The 17,642-nt window shown below is 38.6% G+C and overlaps 1 protein-coding gene across 1 annotated transcript in view; it reads right to left on the bottom strand.

The window, feature by feature from the left end:
- The window catches only part of ZDHHC17 (zinc finger DHHC-type palmitoyltransferase 17), a 1,884,000-nt gene that overhangs the window by 65,359 nt on the left and 1,800,999 nt on the right, over positions 1-17,642 (bottom strand). The window contains exon 16 of the mRNA XM_044087981.1: positions 17,076-17,170. Within this exon, the coding sequence (XP_043943916.1) occupies positions 17,076-17,170 (95 nt within the window). The remainder of the gene's footprint in view (positions 1-17,075; positions 17,171-17,642) is intronic.

Raw genomic sequence — 17,642 nt, 5'->3', positions numbered from 1 at the left:
ATCAGCCAGGACCATGCTTGCACTTAAAAAGGGTATCAGAACTTGTCAGAGATATGGGATGAATGGCTAGGCTTAAAAAGGCCCTTGTGGTTGTTAGCCTAGTAAACAACTATGAATCTAAGAAGCCTTTTTAATCCATACTCCTAAATATTTCATTTTATCATGGCCCCATAAACATGGGAAATGAAGGCCCAATTCATGTGTTGGTAACATAGTTTATAGCTATAACCTTTGTTTTATCTTTATTAATTTTATACCCCTCCCCCCAAAAAAAACAAAAAACAAAAAAACCCGGAACTGTCTCAGACAATCCCACAACACTGAGCTATTCTTTTCTGGTTCCACCAGACACAAAACAATATAATCTACAAATAAAGCCAACTTTTCTTGAGCACCACACCAATTATATCTTTGAATTTCTAAGTCCCTTATTTTCTTTGCCAATGGCTCTAAATATAACACAAATAACAAAGGGGTAAGAGGACAGCCCTGACTGGTTCCTCTCTTCAGACACAACTTATCAGAGAGGGACCCTCCCACTCTGATTTTTGTCTCTGGTTCCTATATATCCATCTAATTAACATTACTGTTGTACAAGGAAAAGCAAATGCTTCCGTTGGCTGACTCATATAATCCCAGCTTACTCTGTCAAATGTTTTTTTCTGCATCAACACCCACCATTCTACTTCCCTCTGGATCATCATGGTTCTATTTTTTTTTTTAAACAAGAAACATCTTTTTTAAATTCTCATATATGACATAGGCAATCTTACATTTACACAAGCGAAAATAAACCATACCGACACAATCTCAGTTGCAAACATCATACATTACACACCATGTTGATACTGTAGTTGGAAACATTATACACCACTCAGAATATATCAAGTCAAGGTCAGCCAACCATTACATAGCTCACTCAATTCCTGCCTTCTTTTAAACATAGTTTCTCCTCTGCATGTACTGATCTCATACTTCCTGCATTTTCTTATGTAAATTTGCTCCTACCCTTTTCTAAAGATCCGAATTCCAGTAGCTTTATCTCTGTTACTATCTTTGCTACTTCTAGTTAAGTTGGTTTAGACTTTGATTTCTATTTTCTAGCAATTTCTTTTCTTTTGGTAGCCATCATATTTAGACTCAGCAAGGCATTACTATGTCTAGGTAAACCCGATTCTGTATCACAGCTCAAAAAAAGAATCTCCTTAGTTACATTTTGCTCACCCAACATCTCTAACAGAGCAGTCTGCGGGAAATCTTTAACGTCTGCCAAATCATTACATCCCCAGAAAAATATGTTCCCCAGTTACCGTTTCTTCCCCATCACACCTCCAACATTTGCTGTCTATCAGAGGAAAAATTCTTTGAAGTCTACTTGGGTATAAAAATACCAATGTAAACACTTCCAAACAAAGATTCTAAATCTCCTAGACTTTGTTGCAGACTTGGGAGACATACATATATCCCCCATTGTTTTCTAGTGAATTGCTTATCCACTCTCTCTTCCCAATCCTTTCTAACCTTCTCTGACTCATTCCTATACTTCTGCAATATTTTATACACTCTACTAATTATTCCTTTCTTAACAACAACTTCTGTTCTAGATTCTACTAAAACCTCTACCAGTGCTGGTCTTTTGTTTAGGACCCCCCTATTTCTTTCTCTTTGCTTATACTCTGATATCAATCCTTAATAGGGAAGGCAATCTCTAACCTGCAGTCCAAATAAGTTTTGGCATCTTCCCATTCTATTACCTTTCCATCTCTATTTGCTCCCAATACTTCGGTTCCTTTTCCAATTTTCTCCAATAAATTCCAGCCCCCTCTTGCTTAATCTCTGTATCCTTAATTGCAGTCATCCCTATCGGCAGAATTTCCAGTCTCCATTCCCATGTCGGCTTAATTCTTAGAATACTTTCAACTACTTTATGAGTATAATATTCAGTATGATTATTTTTATTCTCCTTAAAGGTTTAAATTCAAAATCCCAGACTCTGTTAATTTCTTGAGCTTCATCCCGTTTCATCATCATCACTTTCCACTTTGAATTACAGTTCTCTGCTTGTGCTTTGTATAGGAGCTTTAACTGTGTTGTTCTGAAATACCCCTTCAAATCAGGTAATCCCAATCTGCCCTCTTTTTTTTGGAAGAATCAGCTTGTCCCACTTGACTCTTGCCATCTTCCCCTCCCAGATAAAATCTTTCAGCTCTTTAATTGCTATCTGCGATATCTCCTCTGGTTGATAAAAATATGCCTGAGTTGCGTATAAGACTAAAGGGAGTAAGAACATTTTAACTACTTGTATCTTACTATCGATATCCATATAACAGAGCTTCCATTTTCTCAGTTTTTGTATTCTTTTGTTTAGTCTCTTTCCATATATTCTTAGCGGCCACACCAAAATAATTTTTAATCCATACTCCTAAATACTTCATTTTATCATGTCCCTATAAGTATGGATATTGCTTAACCAATTCGTATGCGGGTACATAATTTACTGTTATTGTCTTTGTTTTAGCTTCATTCATTTTTTTTATCCCAAAAAGATTTGAAACTGTCTCAATATGTTCCAACAGCACTGTAAATGTCCCTTTCTGGTTTTGTCAGGTATAAAATAATGTCTTCTGCAAATAGAGCCAGCTTTTCTTGACTACCATACCAATTATATCCTTGAATTTGAGTCTTTTATTTTTTTTGCAATGGAAAGAGAACACCCCTGCCTGGTTCCTCTGCTCAAGCAAAGATTATCAGAGAGGACCCCCACCCACTTTAATTTTCATTGTCAAACCCTCATACACCCTCCTAATCAACCTTATAATTTTATCAGGGAATGCAAATGCCTCCATTGCTCTGCTCATAAAGTCCCAGCTTATTCCATCAAATGCTTTCTCTGCACCAAAATCCACCAACAACAGTGTAATTTTCTTAAATTCTGCTTCCCTCTGGATCATTAGTGTTCTGTTAATGTTGTCAAATGTGTGCCTCCCCTCCACAAAACTACAGTGATCCATACCTTGTCAATTTTGGCATCACTTTTGACATTCTTTTAGCCATTATAGACATAACCAGTTTACAATCATGGCTTAGTATTGAAATGGGCCTCTATGAAACTGGACCTGATGGATCTTTGCCCTCTTTAGGTATTACAGCTACCACCATTTCCTTCCAGGATGTTGGTACTTTTCCTCCTCTTAAAATATGGTTAAACAAATCCTTCCAGATATCAGTCTTCCCGCCTAGCTTCTAAACTTCCAAGGGAATACCATCTATTCCTGGGGACGTTCCTGTAGATTGGTTATACATCACCATTTTTCATCTCATCTCCTCCTATCCTGTTAGTAACGGAGTGTCCTCTACCCCCAAACTTGGCATATTTAATTCTTCCATAAACATTTCCATTGGACCTTTTCTTGACTTCCATATTTCTCTGCTTTATACAGACTTTCACAGAATTTCCAAAATATTTCTAAAGGATCCCTTGTTATTTTCCTTGTTATAGGCTCCCTAAGCTTGGTGACAGCCCTTTTTGCTTTATGTTACCTGAATTGTTGTGCAAAATTTATTGTGTTCTTGAGTTATTATCAAATAGCTGCTTAAGAATCTTTCTAAACTCATGCATATTATTGTGGTAATCCCTTATTTTCTGTTTACTATTCAGTAATTGTTTCTCTTCTTGTTCTGTGAGATTCCCCCTATTTTGCAATACTTTAACATTTGTCAGTCCCTCTAAATAATTCTTGTTACTTCTTAACCATATCTGCCTTTCTTTTATTTCCACCCTATTTTTAAACTCCATGTTAATTTTATCCTACTCCTTAGCTACATTTTCAGAAGGAATCTCTATCCGCTTTAACGGCTCCTGAATAATTTCCACTACCCATTCCTTAAATTTCTCTCTTTTCAATAGATAAGTCATGCTGGTGTCTCATTTATATTTCATTACCCTGTATTTTTATTTTAGCTATTATACGCGCATGATCTGAAATACGTATTGGGTGCCTATCAAGACCTTCAATAAATGCACATGTTCCTATGAAATATAAATTCAGTCTCACCTAGCCCATTTTTTGTATCTTGGGGAATAATATGTATATTCACTATGAACTCCTAGTACTGAATTCACACATCTACTATGCCAAAAATATTCATAAATTTCTTTAAAAATCTACCATCCTTTGTTGTATTTTCCCTCCCTCCCCAGACATATCTTCACTACTGAAATCAAATTTCAGTCCCTACCTACAAGTAATACTCCTTAATGAAAGCTGATTATTTCTCCCATAATTTTCGTAAACTCCATTATAGCAGTTTTCGGTGCAATATAAATACAAGCCAGTGTAATCCTCCTCCCTTGCCAGTAGCCCTTAGTACTACAAATCTACCATTATTGTCTTTTTTATCTTCTTCTATTACTATTGGAGCTCTTCTTGAAATTAACAGAAATACTCCTCTTTTCCTTTGCCCCAGGTATTCCAATGAGGTTCTCCCATTCAATTCTCGGCTTGGCTTGGGAGTGCCTTCTATGTGGAGTCTGCATGTCCTCCCCGCGGTTGGGTAGAGTTCGAAAGACATGCATGCGTAAATGGGCGTGTCTTCGTTGAAGGTTGGGCGTCGAGCTGGCACCTTCGTAAAAAATCTATTGCCAATCATTAGCGGACCGGAGTTCCGCTGTGGCAACCCCTTACCGGGAAAAAGTCGAAAGACAAACAACAACTCATGCTGAAAACCTTTCTTGATCAAATTCACATGTTCAGTTCTTTTCAAGTGTGCCTCCTGTACCATACCTATTTGCACTCCAATTTTTTATATATAGTTCACTACTCTTTCTTTTTTGTGTTCTGTCAGACCATTAACGTTTACAGACGTTATAGAAAGCATCACATTCTTGAGCGATTATGATTCCCACCTTTTATGTATAACAGCTTTTTTGTTAAATGTCTAGTTTCAACTTTTGTACTACATAACATGCACTACTTGGCAGGCTAACCTTTTTATACAGTTGTTTCTTGTCATCTCCATTTCAGCCTAGGTCACAACTTATAGAACTTTTTGTTTTACAGAAAACCCGCAACAACAATACACAGACATATCCCCAATACCCCTCTAAAACCTACTAACTTAATAACAACACACAGAACTATGTACGTCCTCAAATATTCAAGTTTTACCCTCCTAACAGGAACAAATATTCCAAACTGACAGCCACACACACACACACACATAGACTTGAGCTAACCTAAAAGAAAGGTTATCCATGCTAAGATGCATGGTATAGCCTGTGGTTCTATTAAGTGCTGGCTGACTTTGTCATGTCATTATAGCTCTCTCAGCTAGGAAAACACCTGAATGCTTTCACAAAATGTTTTCTGCAAGCCATTTCTCTCTATCAGATTGTCTGCTAGAGATGTGAGAACCAGACACAAAACTGTTTACTAGGGAAAAATATATATTATTAAAAATTATTTTTCATTTCCTTGCTTTCTCTTAAAACTTGTTACTAGATTATGCTAATGGCCTTAACTCAGTCATTCCCCTATGCAAGAATGAGAAAAAACACACTAATATTTCTTTTGTCACGCTCTTTTAACCAGATGTTTTTTACACTGCAGTGCCTGCATTTCTTAAAAACAAGGAGAAAGGAGAAAGAAACAAAAAGAAAAAACAAGAGCACGTATTTGCAATTAGTATTCCCATTACACTTAACTGAAAAAAATACTTTATAGTAGGTAAAGAAAATCATGCATTAATTAAATATTAAGAAAAAAAATGTTTTACTTAGTTAACTTTCTCCCTCCTCTTCCCCTCTCCTGAGTATTTTTCCAAACATTTATGACATGAAGTAGGGCATATGCTTTAAAGTCCCCTACAAGTTTAACTAAATCCAAAAAGTCCATTTTCAGATTTCCTTGTTCTATTCCTGTTCGTCTTTCTCCCAAAGCACGTCTCTGCTTCACGTCCAACCTACTCGTGACTTCTAGTCACTCTTGTGCTTTTTTTCCCTCTCTCAAACATCTTCCATTGAAACACTGGAAAGGTTTCACTTGCACAGTCTCTCTCTGTGATCTTTATTACCAGAACAGCAAGAAGTAGAATTTACTTCTGTTTCACAGTTCATGTTTTGTTGGACAAACTTTTGTATTTCTTCCTTAGCATGTACTTCTTCAAAAAAAATTATTTTGCTCCTCCAGGGAAAAATGGACAGTTGGGTACAGCCATTTGAATTTCATTCCTGCTTTTCGACTTTCCCTGAATAATGGGATACATTTACTCCTCTTCTGCCTGGTGTATGAGTAGTCATTTTCCACAAATACTCTGCTGTCTCCCACTTTTAGTACTTTGTCCTTCTGCCACAGTTTTGTCAGAATCAACTCCTTCTGCCGGTATGATTGCATCTTTACTACTAAAGAACTAGGTTGTTTTCTCATAGCCAGGTTTGAAGCATACACATGATGGACCCTTTCAATTAACAATTCCTGTTGTGGAATACCAGTCCAGTTGCTTATTTGTGCTTTCATAAAATGAATACAGTCTGTTCCTTCTAGCTTCTCAGGTACAACAGAAAATCTCAGGTTTTCCCTATGTGCACTGTCTTCTAATTCTATTATTTTTGAAACATCTCTTCTTGTTTAGTTGCATATTCAGCCAGCCTTTTCTTCATTTCAACCTCTGAGTTTTGCAGTTTTATCACCTTACTGAATATCTATTTATATCTTCTTCCATTTTCCAGCCTTTTATTGTTTGAGTTGATACACTCCATCAGTGTTCCATTTATTTTAGTCAGGTCTGTGTGCAGTGGCTTTATACTTTCCTCTAGGTTATTGGAAGTCATATTTGGAGCTTGCACTTCCTTTTGCTGTACAGCTACAGTACGTTTCCCGGACAGTGTTTTTTCTTTGCCTTTTGCAGCTGATTTTCCTTCAGGTCCTCTGTATTTCCTTTTTCCTGGCATCCAGGCATTGCAAATTACTAGCCAGTTACTGAAATTTACCCAGAAATCTAGGTCAACTGGCTTTCTCTGCTTCATTTCTGTTTTCACACTGGTAGAGCTAGAATTAAGCTGTTACTCAATGTGCAGCCATATTGGAAGTCATTGTTCTATTAATGTTGTTGTATGATTGCCACCTCCCACAAAGCCACACTGGTCCATATTTATCTATTTTGGCATCACATTTGCCATTCTTTTAGCCATTATAGACAAACACAATATAATAATGTCTTAAAACTTAAACGGGTGTATATGAAGCTGAATCAGGATGGATCTTTATCTTTAGGTATTACAGCCATCACAGCTTTTTTCCAGGATGCTGGTGCCTCCCCCTCATTTTAACATACTGTTAAACAAAGCCTTCCAAATCTATGACTTTCTGCCATCCTAACTTCCAAACCTTCACCAGAATATCATAATTCCTGGAGACTTAGATTGGTTACATATCATTTTAACTCATCTCCTTCTACCTTACCTTTTATTGGTTGAGCCTCATCCACCTCTAACCTTGGCATACTTCCATAAATATCTCCATTTGTGTTTTTTCTTGATTTCCCCGTTTCTCTGCTTTATACAAATTTTCATAAAATTTCCAAAATACCTCCAATACCTCTACAAGATTTCTGGTTATTTTTCTTGTTCTAGGCTCACTAAATTTGACAATAGTCCTTCCATCTTCCTGCTGCCTAAGTCGTTGTGCCAAATATTTTTGTGCTCTGAAGTTATCAAAAACAGTTGCTTAACAGCAATCTTTCTAAACTCATGCATATTATCCAGGTACTCCCCTAATACCCATATTCCTTCTTTAGCACTCTGCAATTGTGCCTCCTCTTGTTCTGTGAGATTCCCCTTATTTTGTAATACTTTAACCTCCGTCAACCCCTCTAAATGCTTTTCATTACTTAACCATATCTCTTTTTCTTTTACATCTACCCTAGTTTTAAATTCCAATTTCATTTCAGCCCACTCACTTAGCTGTAACTTTGGGGTACTTCTTATCTTTCAGGATAACTCCCGGATAATTTCTGCTACCCACTCCTTACATTCCTCTCTTTTTAACAGGTAGGTAGGAAACTGTCATCTTTACTCCATTACCCATCTTAGTAAGTACTGCTGCATGATCTGAAATAGCTATTGGATGTGTACTAAAGTTCTAAATTAAATGGATATGTTCCTGTAAAATATACTTTCTGTCAAGTCTTGCCCAATTATTGTACCTTAAGGAAAAAAAACGCCATAACCTAGTAACTTAATACAAACACACAACTATATACATCTTCAAATAATGATGTTTAACCCTCATAACAAGAACACTTGTGCCAGATGGACAGCTGCTAACACACAGGCCTTAATTAACCTGAAACTGGGGTTATCCATGTTAAGACGCATAATACTGCCTGTGCTTTTACTTGCACTAATTGGTGTCTGCATTTTTTTTTTAGCTTTATTCCCCCTCCCACAGATGTGAAAACTACTTGCATATTTTCAATAATCATTAACTTTTAGCCTTGAAAAAAACAGTGTTCTGTCTTTAACTGCCCTATTATCAGCCTGCCTCTATGGAAACGTAAGAGAGAAAAAAAGGAAAAATACAGTCCTCTGTTGTAACCTGAAAGACATAATGAAACATTTCTTGTTAAAGGAAAACTTTTTTTATTCGGTGTTCTCATATTTGCTTCCATTTAAATTTTATTAGATTAAGCCAAAGGTCTTAATCCAGACTTTCACCTATGCAAACGGAAGAAAAATCATATCACCTCTACATATATTATTGTGTATTTTTACACACCACCCTCCACCAGAACAACCCAAGATTATAGCCTATTAACTTAGACATGCTTTTGTCTAGCTGTTCTTCCCATTTTGCACTGTAATGCCTATACTTCTTAATACCAAAAAAGAAAGAGAAGAGGAAGAAAAGGCATCGGTTTACCAATAACTATATCACATACAAGAACTAAAATACCTCCTCATAAATTTAACAAACTCAACAAAAGTCCACTCTTTCCACTTATTCTTATACAGCCGTATTTCACATATGTGACTGATGCTCTGCAGTCTCACTTTATTCACTAAATTTCCATGTTGCTGGTCCTCTTCCTGTTCATCTTCATCTCCCATCTCCAGATTCCAGTTTCACAGTGCTTTCAATTCTTCTTGTCAACTCCTGTGCTTTTTTCGGACTCTAAAGCATTTTACTTTGTAACAGTAGAAAAGGTTTCACTGACAAAGTTTCTCTACATGCTTTATTATCAGAAGAATGAGAAGCAGAGTCACCTTCTACTTGACAGCTCATTTTTTTGTTGGCAAGCTTTTGCATTTCCTCCTTAGCCTGTTTTGCATCAAAAAATGACTTTGATCCTCCAGGAAAAAAATCCTGAAGACAGCTGGATACAGCTGCTTAAATTTCACACTTGCCTCTCGACCTTCCTTGATTACCATAATAAATGTTTTTCTTCTGCCTGGTGCACAGGAAAAAAACAAGTTATGTCCTTACCATAACGTCCCATCTGTGTTGTCGATCTTCATTCATTCTTGTTGAATGGGACTCTGTTCAGACTCCTCGGAACCAGCTCAGCCGTTACACAGCTTGCGCCAGCCAAAAAAAACTCTTGAGCTAAGACTCTAGCCATAATGCCCCTCTCTCCATTACCTCAGATTGAGCTTGCAGCTAAGTATAGAAGGATAACAGAAGCCCTGTCTAAGTTGAAACCTAACAACCTCCCAAAACAAAAATCTGAACCTCCAGAAGTCCATAGGAGGGGGCTGGAGGGTGGGATGCCAAGAATGAATGAAGATCAACAACATAGACAGAACATTATGGTAAGGATATAACTTCTTTATCTGATGTTGGCAATCTTCATTCATTCTTAATGAATGGGACAGAGTCCCCAGCTACTTTAGGTCCTGGGTGGCCTTGAGAACGGATAGTCCTGAGCACCATAGAGCCAAAAGATGCTCTTATCCTGGAGGGCATATTCAATTTGTAATAAGTGATAAAGGTATGGGTTGTAACCCACTTTGCAACTGCACAAATTTCTTCCATGAAAGCCTTTGAGTGGAAAACAGTTGGAAGTGGATACAGATCTGGTGGAATGAGCTTTAACTGGTGCAGGCAACTTGAGGTTATTATGCCTGTAAATGAAAGTAACACAATCCCTAGACCATTTTGATAAGGTAACTTTTGACAATGGCTTACCCAAACTTGAACCTGAAAAGGACACAAACAATTGATCTGATTTTCTACATACTTACATTTCTATCTGGACAGAACCAAATTGTGACTGTAACAAATGTAAGCAATATTCATATTTGAAAAATTTGGAAAGAGGACTGGCAAATGTATAGTCTGGTTAAGATTAGATTCTGAAACCACTTTAGGTAGAAAAGAAGGATCGTTTCTTAAAGACACCCTGTCCTTATGAAAAATCATATAAAGATGTTTCACACATAAGGCCTGCAATTAAGAAACTCTCCTGGCAGACGTAATGGCCACCAGAAAATGTTTTCCACGATAGGAACTTAAGATCACAAGTAGCTGCTGGCTCAAATGGCTGAAGAACTAAGGATTGCAATACTGCGGTCAAATCCCATGGAGCTGTAGGATCCTTGGATGGGGGCTTTAGACGTAAAGCGCCTTTAAGAAAAGTTTTACATAATCAATGGGAAATCTGGGGATGATCATCAAACCCATTGTGGAAATTGGAAATGGCTGCTAATTGGATGTTGATAGTGGAAGCAAAAGCTCACACTTCAAAAAGGGAAGCCAGAAATTCCAACACCTTGTCAATCAGGTCTGAAAAGGGATCTAAATGATTTGTACAAGCCCAGATTGAAAATCTCTTCCATTCGCTAAGGCATAGTTTCCTGGTGGACGGTTTATGAGATGCCACAAGGATTTTTGTATGGAAAGGTAATTTGTTCTGCCTGGCAATTAATGGAATTGGAGATGCCAAGCTGTCAGCTTGAGATTGTGAAGGTTGGGATGCACCATTTCCTGCAGGTGAGACAGCAGGTCTGGATCTGGGTCCAGAATCCAAGGACAGCGACTCAGATGAGTCCAAAGGAAGGGGAACCAGACTTGACATGGCCAACAGGGGGCAATGAGGATCACTTTGCTTCTCAATCTCTGGGCTTTCTTCAAGAACATGGGAATGAGAGGTAATGGGGGAAAGGTATAAAGTAGTCCTGGGGTCAATGATGAAAGATGGCATCTCTCGGGGACTCCCCTTGTGGGGGAATTAGGGTAAAGTAGCTTGCTGCATTTGTTGTTTATTTGGGAGGCAAAAAGATAGCAGCAAGGCTGGCTCCAGTAACAAAAAAGTTTTACTGCCACCTTGGGATTTAGAGACCACTCATGAGGCAGCAGGACGCATCTGCTCAGTTTGTCTGCTATCACGTTGGAACTTCCTGGGATATGCGTTGTTATTCGAAAGAGGCTGGAAGTGACAGGCCACTGCCATATCCTGAGAGCTTCCCCACACAAGGGGTAGGATCTGGTTCCACCTTGCTTGTTGATGTACCAGACTACTGACATGCTGTCTGACTGGATTGCAACTATCCCCGAAGGAAGGACAGACTGAAAGGCTTGCAACACTAGAAGCACCGCCCTCGATTCTAGGACACTGACGTGCAAATTGGCCTCTGGCAGGGGCCAAGTGCCTTGGACTGTTCTTCCAGATAATGCCCCCCCACCCGATCTGGGAAGCATCCATGGTTACTATGGCAGTGGGCAGAGAAGGAGTGAAGGTGCACCCCCATAGATTTTCTAATGACTTCATCCACCAGGATAGATCCTTCTTCCAGCGATTTTTTATTATCTGATAAGACTTTGGCTGTGTCAGTATCGACCACTGTGCTGCTAACAGCCATTGAAGCAGCCTCTTGCGATACCCTACTAGGGGCACTAAAGTTTTGGTGGCTGTCACAGAACCCAGAGTTTGCAGAATAAGTAAAGCAGAAACCTTGTTTCTGGAAATGATTAGTTGTACTTGTGACCTTAATTTTTGTAGGTTTTTTTTTTTATTTCTTCAAATCTTTTGGGTTTCTAATACCATACCAGGAATGGACCCCATTTCTAAGTCAAACTACAATTAAAGTTCATGAAATTAGCATTGCTTCACTCTCTGATGTCAACCAGTAGTGCTCTTCGCAGCACACGCAATATGCCCAGTAATGATGACTTCTGCAATTCGTACGGAGTTGCATGTATTGGTAGCATATCTAAATATGATTGCAGACTTTTTATAAGACCTGTTGCTCCTACTACTATTGGAACTGTCTGAGTATCTTTCTTCCACATTGATCTCGTTTCTGCCTGCAAATCCTGACATTTTATGACTGCGTGTGCCTCTGTCTGTAAGACACTGTAGTCACTGGGTGCGGCAAATTTCAATGATCAATGCTACTTTTGTCTTCTTTTCTTGGACCATTATATCCTGTTTTCTAGCATCTAACTTTTGAACTGCTGGTAATGGATGATCCCATGTGATGTAGATTTCATTTTCTATGATGCATTGTGGCTCATGTTTCCAGTGTTGTTCAGCCAGTTCAATACCATAATGTTTGGACAATGTAGTCTGTGTAGATGGAGAGATGCTACACAAGAAATTCTATTGAGGCGTGCTCCTATAAATTCCAGGTCTTGTATTGGAGTCAACTGTGATTTCTCTCTGTTTATCATAATTCCCAAGGACTGAAAGAGGTTCAGTATGAAGTCTGTGGTTTGCAACAGTAGATGCCTGGTTGGGGCGGTGAGAAGCCAGTCATCTAGGTTTGGAAACACTCGGAATCCGTGTAGCCTTAAGTGAGCTGTTACTACTGCCATGCAATAGGTGAACACCCTGGGAGCTGTGGTGAGATCGAAGGGCAGCACTCTGAATAAGAAATGACTGGCTCCCAGCCGAAAGCTGAGGACCCTTCTGGAACTTTTATCCATCTTTATGTGGTAATATGCGTCCTGAAGGTCTACAGAGCATATTCAATTGTTCTCATCTAGAAGGGGAAGGATAGACTGGATCATGACCATCTGGAATTTTGTTTGCTGAATGAAATTTCTCAGAAGGCTGAGATCTAAAATTGGTCTCCCGTCCCCTGTCTTTTTTAGCACTAAAATGAATCTTGAGCAAAATCCAGATCCTCTTTGGTTTGGTGGGACTTCTTGGATGACCCTTTTTTCCCAACAGCTTCTGCATTTCTACACCTGCTTGGTCCATCTGACTGGGTGGAACATCGTGGACTTTTCATGGGGTCTTTGGAGAGAGGGTAAAGGGAATTTGGTAACCTCTGGTGATAATTCCCTGAACTCAAGTACTAAGTTATCAACAGTCAGGCTGAGTGGTGCAGTGAAAATCATCCCCCAACTGTTGCTTCCATAGGTAAGTAATAGGGCCTCCATTCAGGGGTGGTTGTATGGCTGCCCTGAAAAGGAATCACTGGAGCCCTGATTTCACGGGCCTCCTCTGCTATGGGGAGGGCATCTTTCGCTTGAACTCCTCCCTCTGACCAGAAGGGAGTATTTGCCACATGTGCCTTGAAAGGGCCCTTTGGACTTTTTGAACCACATTTTTCCACTCCTCTGATTCCTAGAGCAGGACTGCTGAGGAGTAGAGAAATGAATGCCCGTGGCAGAAAAGGTCTTTCCATCTTTTTCACACCTGGCTAGTGTCTCTCTGACTTTGGGGCCAAACAATGAAGATCCATCAATAGGAGCACTGACGGAAGACTTGAAAGGTTCTAAGAAGTCACAAGCGCATCCAGGTGTGATGCCTTATGGCAATGCCTGAACCCGCTGCCTTAGTTATTATTTTGGCGGCATGAGCAATGAGCCATGTGGACGAGTTTGATATAGACTCCAGGGTCCATTAGAACAAAACAATAATTCAAAATCATCAGTTAAATACTGAATCATCCATCATGTGACTCATCGTCCCACCAATACAAATATGAAATACACTAAAGTACACTCATTTAAGTATCAAAGCATCAAAAATAAATAAGCACCAACTTAAACCTCTTCATCATCTCAGATACCTTAGCTTTAAAAAGCTCTTTATATACTGATGTGATAATTTAAGATGGGTGCAATGGGTCCACAGCTGGTATCTGAAAACAATTCCCAAGGTAAAGCCTCAACGTCACCTTCCCTAAAACCCACATTAACTCTGTCTAAAACAGTATAAACTTATTTTAACTCAATGATGATGTGTGCTTGTAAAAAGTATTGTTAATATCCATATATTTAATGGTGTACAGGTATCTGTATGCTCTCTACTTTTATCTGCAGTTTGTTTTACCAAAGTAAAATGATCCTCAGTATGAACAAATGGCAACGTTCACCACAATGGTATTATTACATGTAAAATGTTCTTTAATAGTCAATGCCCTATATAAATGAAGTAAATCTAAGTATGCGCCTGTTGAAATGTATATGCACAGTAAGAACAGGTCACACACATGAGCATCTCCCCTTTCCTTCTATTTGTAAGAGGTCTGCAGTTGTTAAAATTTTCCAGTTACTAACAACAACATTTTTAATGACCTGTGTGCCCACTGTGGAAGTTACAGATGCAGGTAGGTAGTGTTTAGTTAAAAGTGCACACCTTAAGGGAACAGTGAAGCACTAGTAAAGAATGTCTACACTCCCACACCCCAGAGGCAGAAGAGAGAGGACTCTTCAAATAACCACAAATATTGCTCTAAAGAAGAGACTAGGGTCTGCTCAGCCCATTCAGGACCAAAGACCTCAAAAGGTTAAAGGGACAATTTATGCAATAGTTCTGCTAACCAATATAGGAAAGGGGAAATAACCACAGCAAATTTCCCATGTCTGTATATCTCCAGACACAACAGCATGAAATCACTGCCAGCTGTACCTAACTACTACCAAGCCTGAACTCTACTTTTGATTTAAATCAAGAAACAAGGAACTTGTAAATATGACATGCAAAAGTTCAAGGACAAAGGAAAATACATAAGGGATACAAAGCATACATGCAGTAACCTTCTGCTCCATCCCCTATGTCAATATCAAGAAAACAAAGGAAGGATTATGAATTCTTTCCACCAGAAGTCCCAACGGACAAAGTTAAAAGTCTCTTAAAAATTCAGCTTTGAGCTGAAATACCAGTGTAAAATAAAGTGCAAGTATCTCCTTGCAGTTAAGCCCATGTGGATACCACCCACGCTGAGGCAGGAAACGATGTACCAAATTGCAGCATGCTAAAAGTAAATAGTATATTGGTGGGCAGAAACTTAGAAAATACCAAGGTCTAAAACAACACTGTATTACTGGTAAACTCGAACAACACAAAACTAGATCTCCATAAAATTATTTCAGTGCCCATTCCAGGTTATTTATAAAAAGTCATGGTGAGCACAATCAATAGCAAAACTGCTTAGCACATCTTAGACCAGTGGCAAAATAATTCTGACCATGTGCCTGCCTTCCACGAACTCCTGAAAATCAAAAATATGCAAACTATTTGTGCATGTGTGAGTGAGAGAGAGACTCTGGAGAATTCCAAGTGCAAGAAAAAAAAGAGCATTCTGTTACAAGCCTTTCAAAACATGTCTCAGTCTCTGACAGTTCTTTCACTGATATCCGACAGTTTACAGTTTAGTTTCTAAGGCCCCTATCACTGATGATACATTAGTGAAGCCCCTAAGTCTAGAAATGGGTTTTCACTAAATTCAGAAAAGCAGATACTATTTTTTTCATTTCAGTAGGAGCTCTTGTTAAGGCTCCCATATTCAGATAAAGAGCTTATGCAAAACTTTCGTTAACACAAAGCAACTACCTTATTGAAAAGAAAAAACTGAAGTGAATAGAAAGGCAAAAAAATAAGACATTCACATTTGCCTGTGGAATGCAGCAAAACAAAAAATAACTGCCAACAGCTTTCGGACAAGAAGTCCAGGAACCCTCTCTCTCGCATTTTTATTTTATTTATTTTTAGACACATTGTAAAGAGGTTTACTTCTATGGTACAAACTCTACAATGCTGCTGCTATGTATTATGATGAATATTACTACAGGCAGTAAGTACTGCACAGTCCATAACTTACTTTACAGCTTCCTTATGAGGCAATGAGGAAAGATTTGATCAGATTAACCTTCCTGATTAAAGTTTTTTTGATGCGACTATGCCAAGAAATGTTCCCAAAACTTGTTCCTTTTGTAATTTATAAGGTGTAGCTTCATTGTTTATGCAACTTCTGTGCAACTTTTGGGGGATTTTCTCCTTTCTCCACTGTTGTTCAGCTGCAGAGTTAGTACATATTAGGTAACCAGGACATGGGGAGCAATGCCTCTCATCTAGCAAAAACAAAGTTTTTGAGCAGTATGGGTGTGGTTTCGGGAGGCTGCATTCTCGATCATTTATCTAACATTTCTTTCTTGATTGATCATTTCTCAGTTGAGCATAGTAGAATTTTATATTACTTCTTTTTTGAGTTAAAAGAAAATAAGCAGGGTTTGTGTACATGTAGTTAAATCTCAAGTTCTGTACTTCTTACTTCTGTGTATAAAACAAATGTCATCCTTCTTAAGTTTTACTGCACCACTTTTAAAAACAGTATGCTAACACACTACATAAGCTTATTTTATCCTCTCATTATTTCCCACCAAGATGCTTTTCATTTTTAGTATGACATAAGGAAACACACAGAGCTGTCGACAGGTCATTTGATACCCCCCTCAACCGATAGCTGAGGAACAAAAAAGAGGAGTCTTCTCAAGATCTGAACTGTACCAAGGAGGTGCTGAAATGGCCATCAGCATTTCACTCCAATCTGCCCTATACAGTTCAATGCTGCACCTGTCAGACATTATAATTTAGGCTTGCCCTTAATATGAAAGGCCAGATCAGGACTGGGTGCTACTCATGTCAACTAAGGAGTATGCAAGACTTGCAATTCAACCCATAAATAACATTACTGGCTAACGTACAACACTAACAGGCTTGTTATGTCCAAAAACCTGCATGACATGCTCATGTTATATGCTGCATGCACCTAACAAGTGCACTCTAGCTTATTATAAAGCTTGAACTTTTATAAAAACACATAAAAATAACCTGTATATACTTACTTAAATGGGCTCTCAATGGATGTTGTTGTAACTTTAAAGTGCTTGTATCGTCTTGCATTCATTCTTTCATTTGTCGTTATACCTAGGCAAGCAATCTGTGAAAAGGGAAAGTAAGTTCACCATTATTTAATAACTCTTCGAGAAGTTGTATCTTAAGAACTAAACTATCAGTGAGCTCTAGTAAATGTGACTGTATCTTTGTCCAGCCCTACAGACAAAGGGGGGGGGGGGGCAATTCTCCAGGTCATCGAAGTCTACAAACATTGAATGTTATAATATCGAACCCATTCAATCGAAACACCAGAAAACCGAACAGTCAGAATAGCAAATTTTTTTCCCAGGGAAAAAATTTGCTACTCCGACAAACATACACACAACTCAAGCACATCAAAATAAATAATCCACACACATACACTTCACAAAACCCTACACTAAACCAGACATACACCACTAGCTACCCACTTACCTTAACCCAACCTAAGGTCCCTAACTATCGCACACTCACCTTACTCGCTCCCTAACCCTAACTCACCTACCCCACCCTAACGCTCACATCCACACAATCGC

Source organism: Protopterus annectens, chromosome 11.part0 (genome assembly GCF_019279795.1).
Source record: "Protopterus annectens isolate FY-2018-M chromosome 11.part0, PAN1.0, whole genome shotgun sequence".
NCBI classification, from domain to species: domain Eukaryota; kingdom Metazoa; phylum Chordata; order Ceratodontiformes; family Protopteridae; genus Protopterus; species Protopterus annectens.
This window is presented reverse-complemented; position numbering and strand designations above follow the sequence as displayed.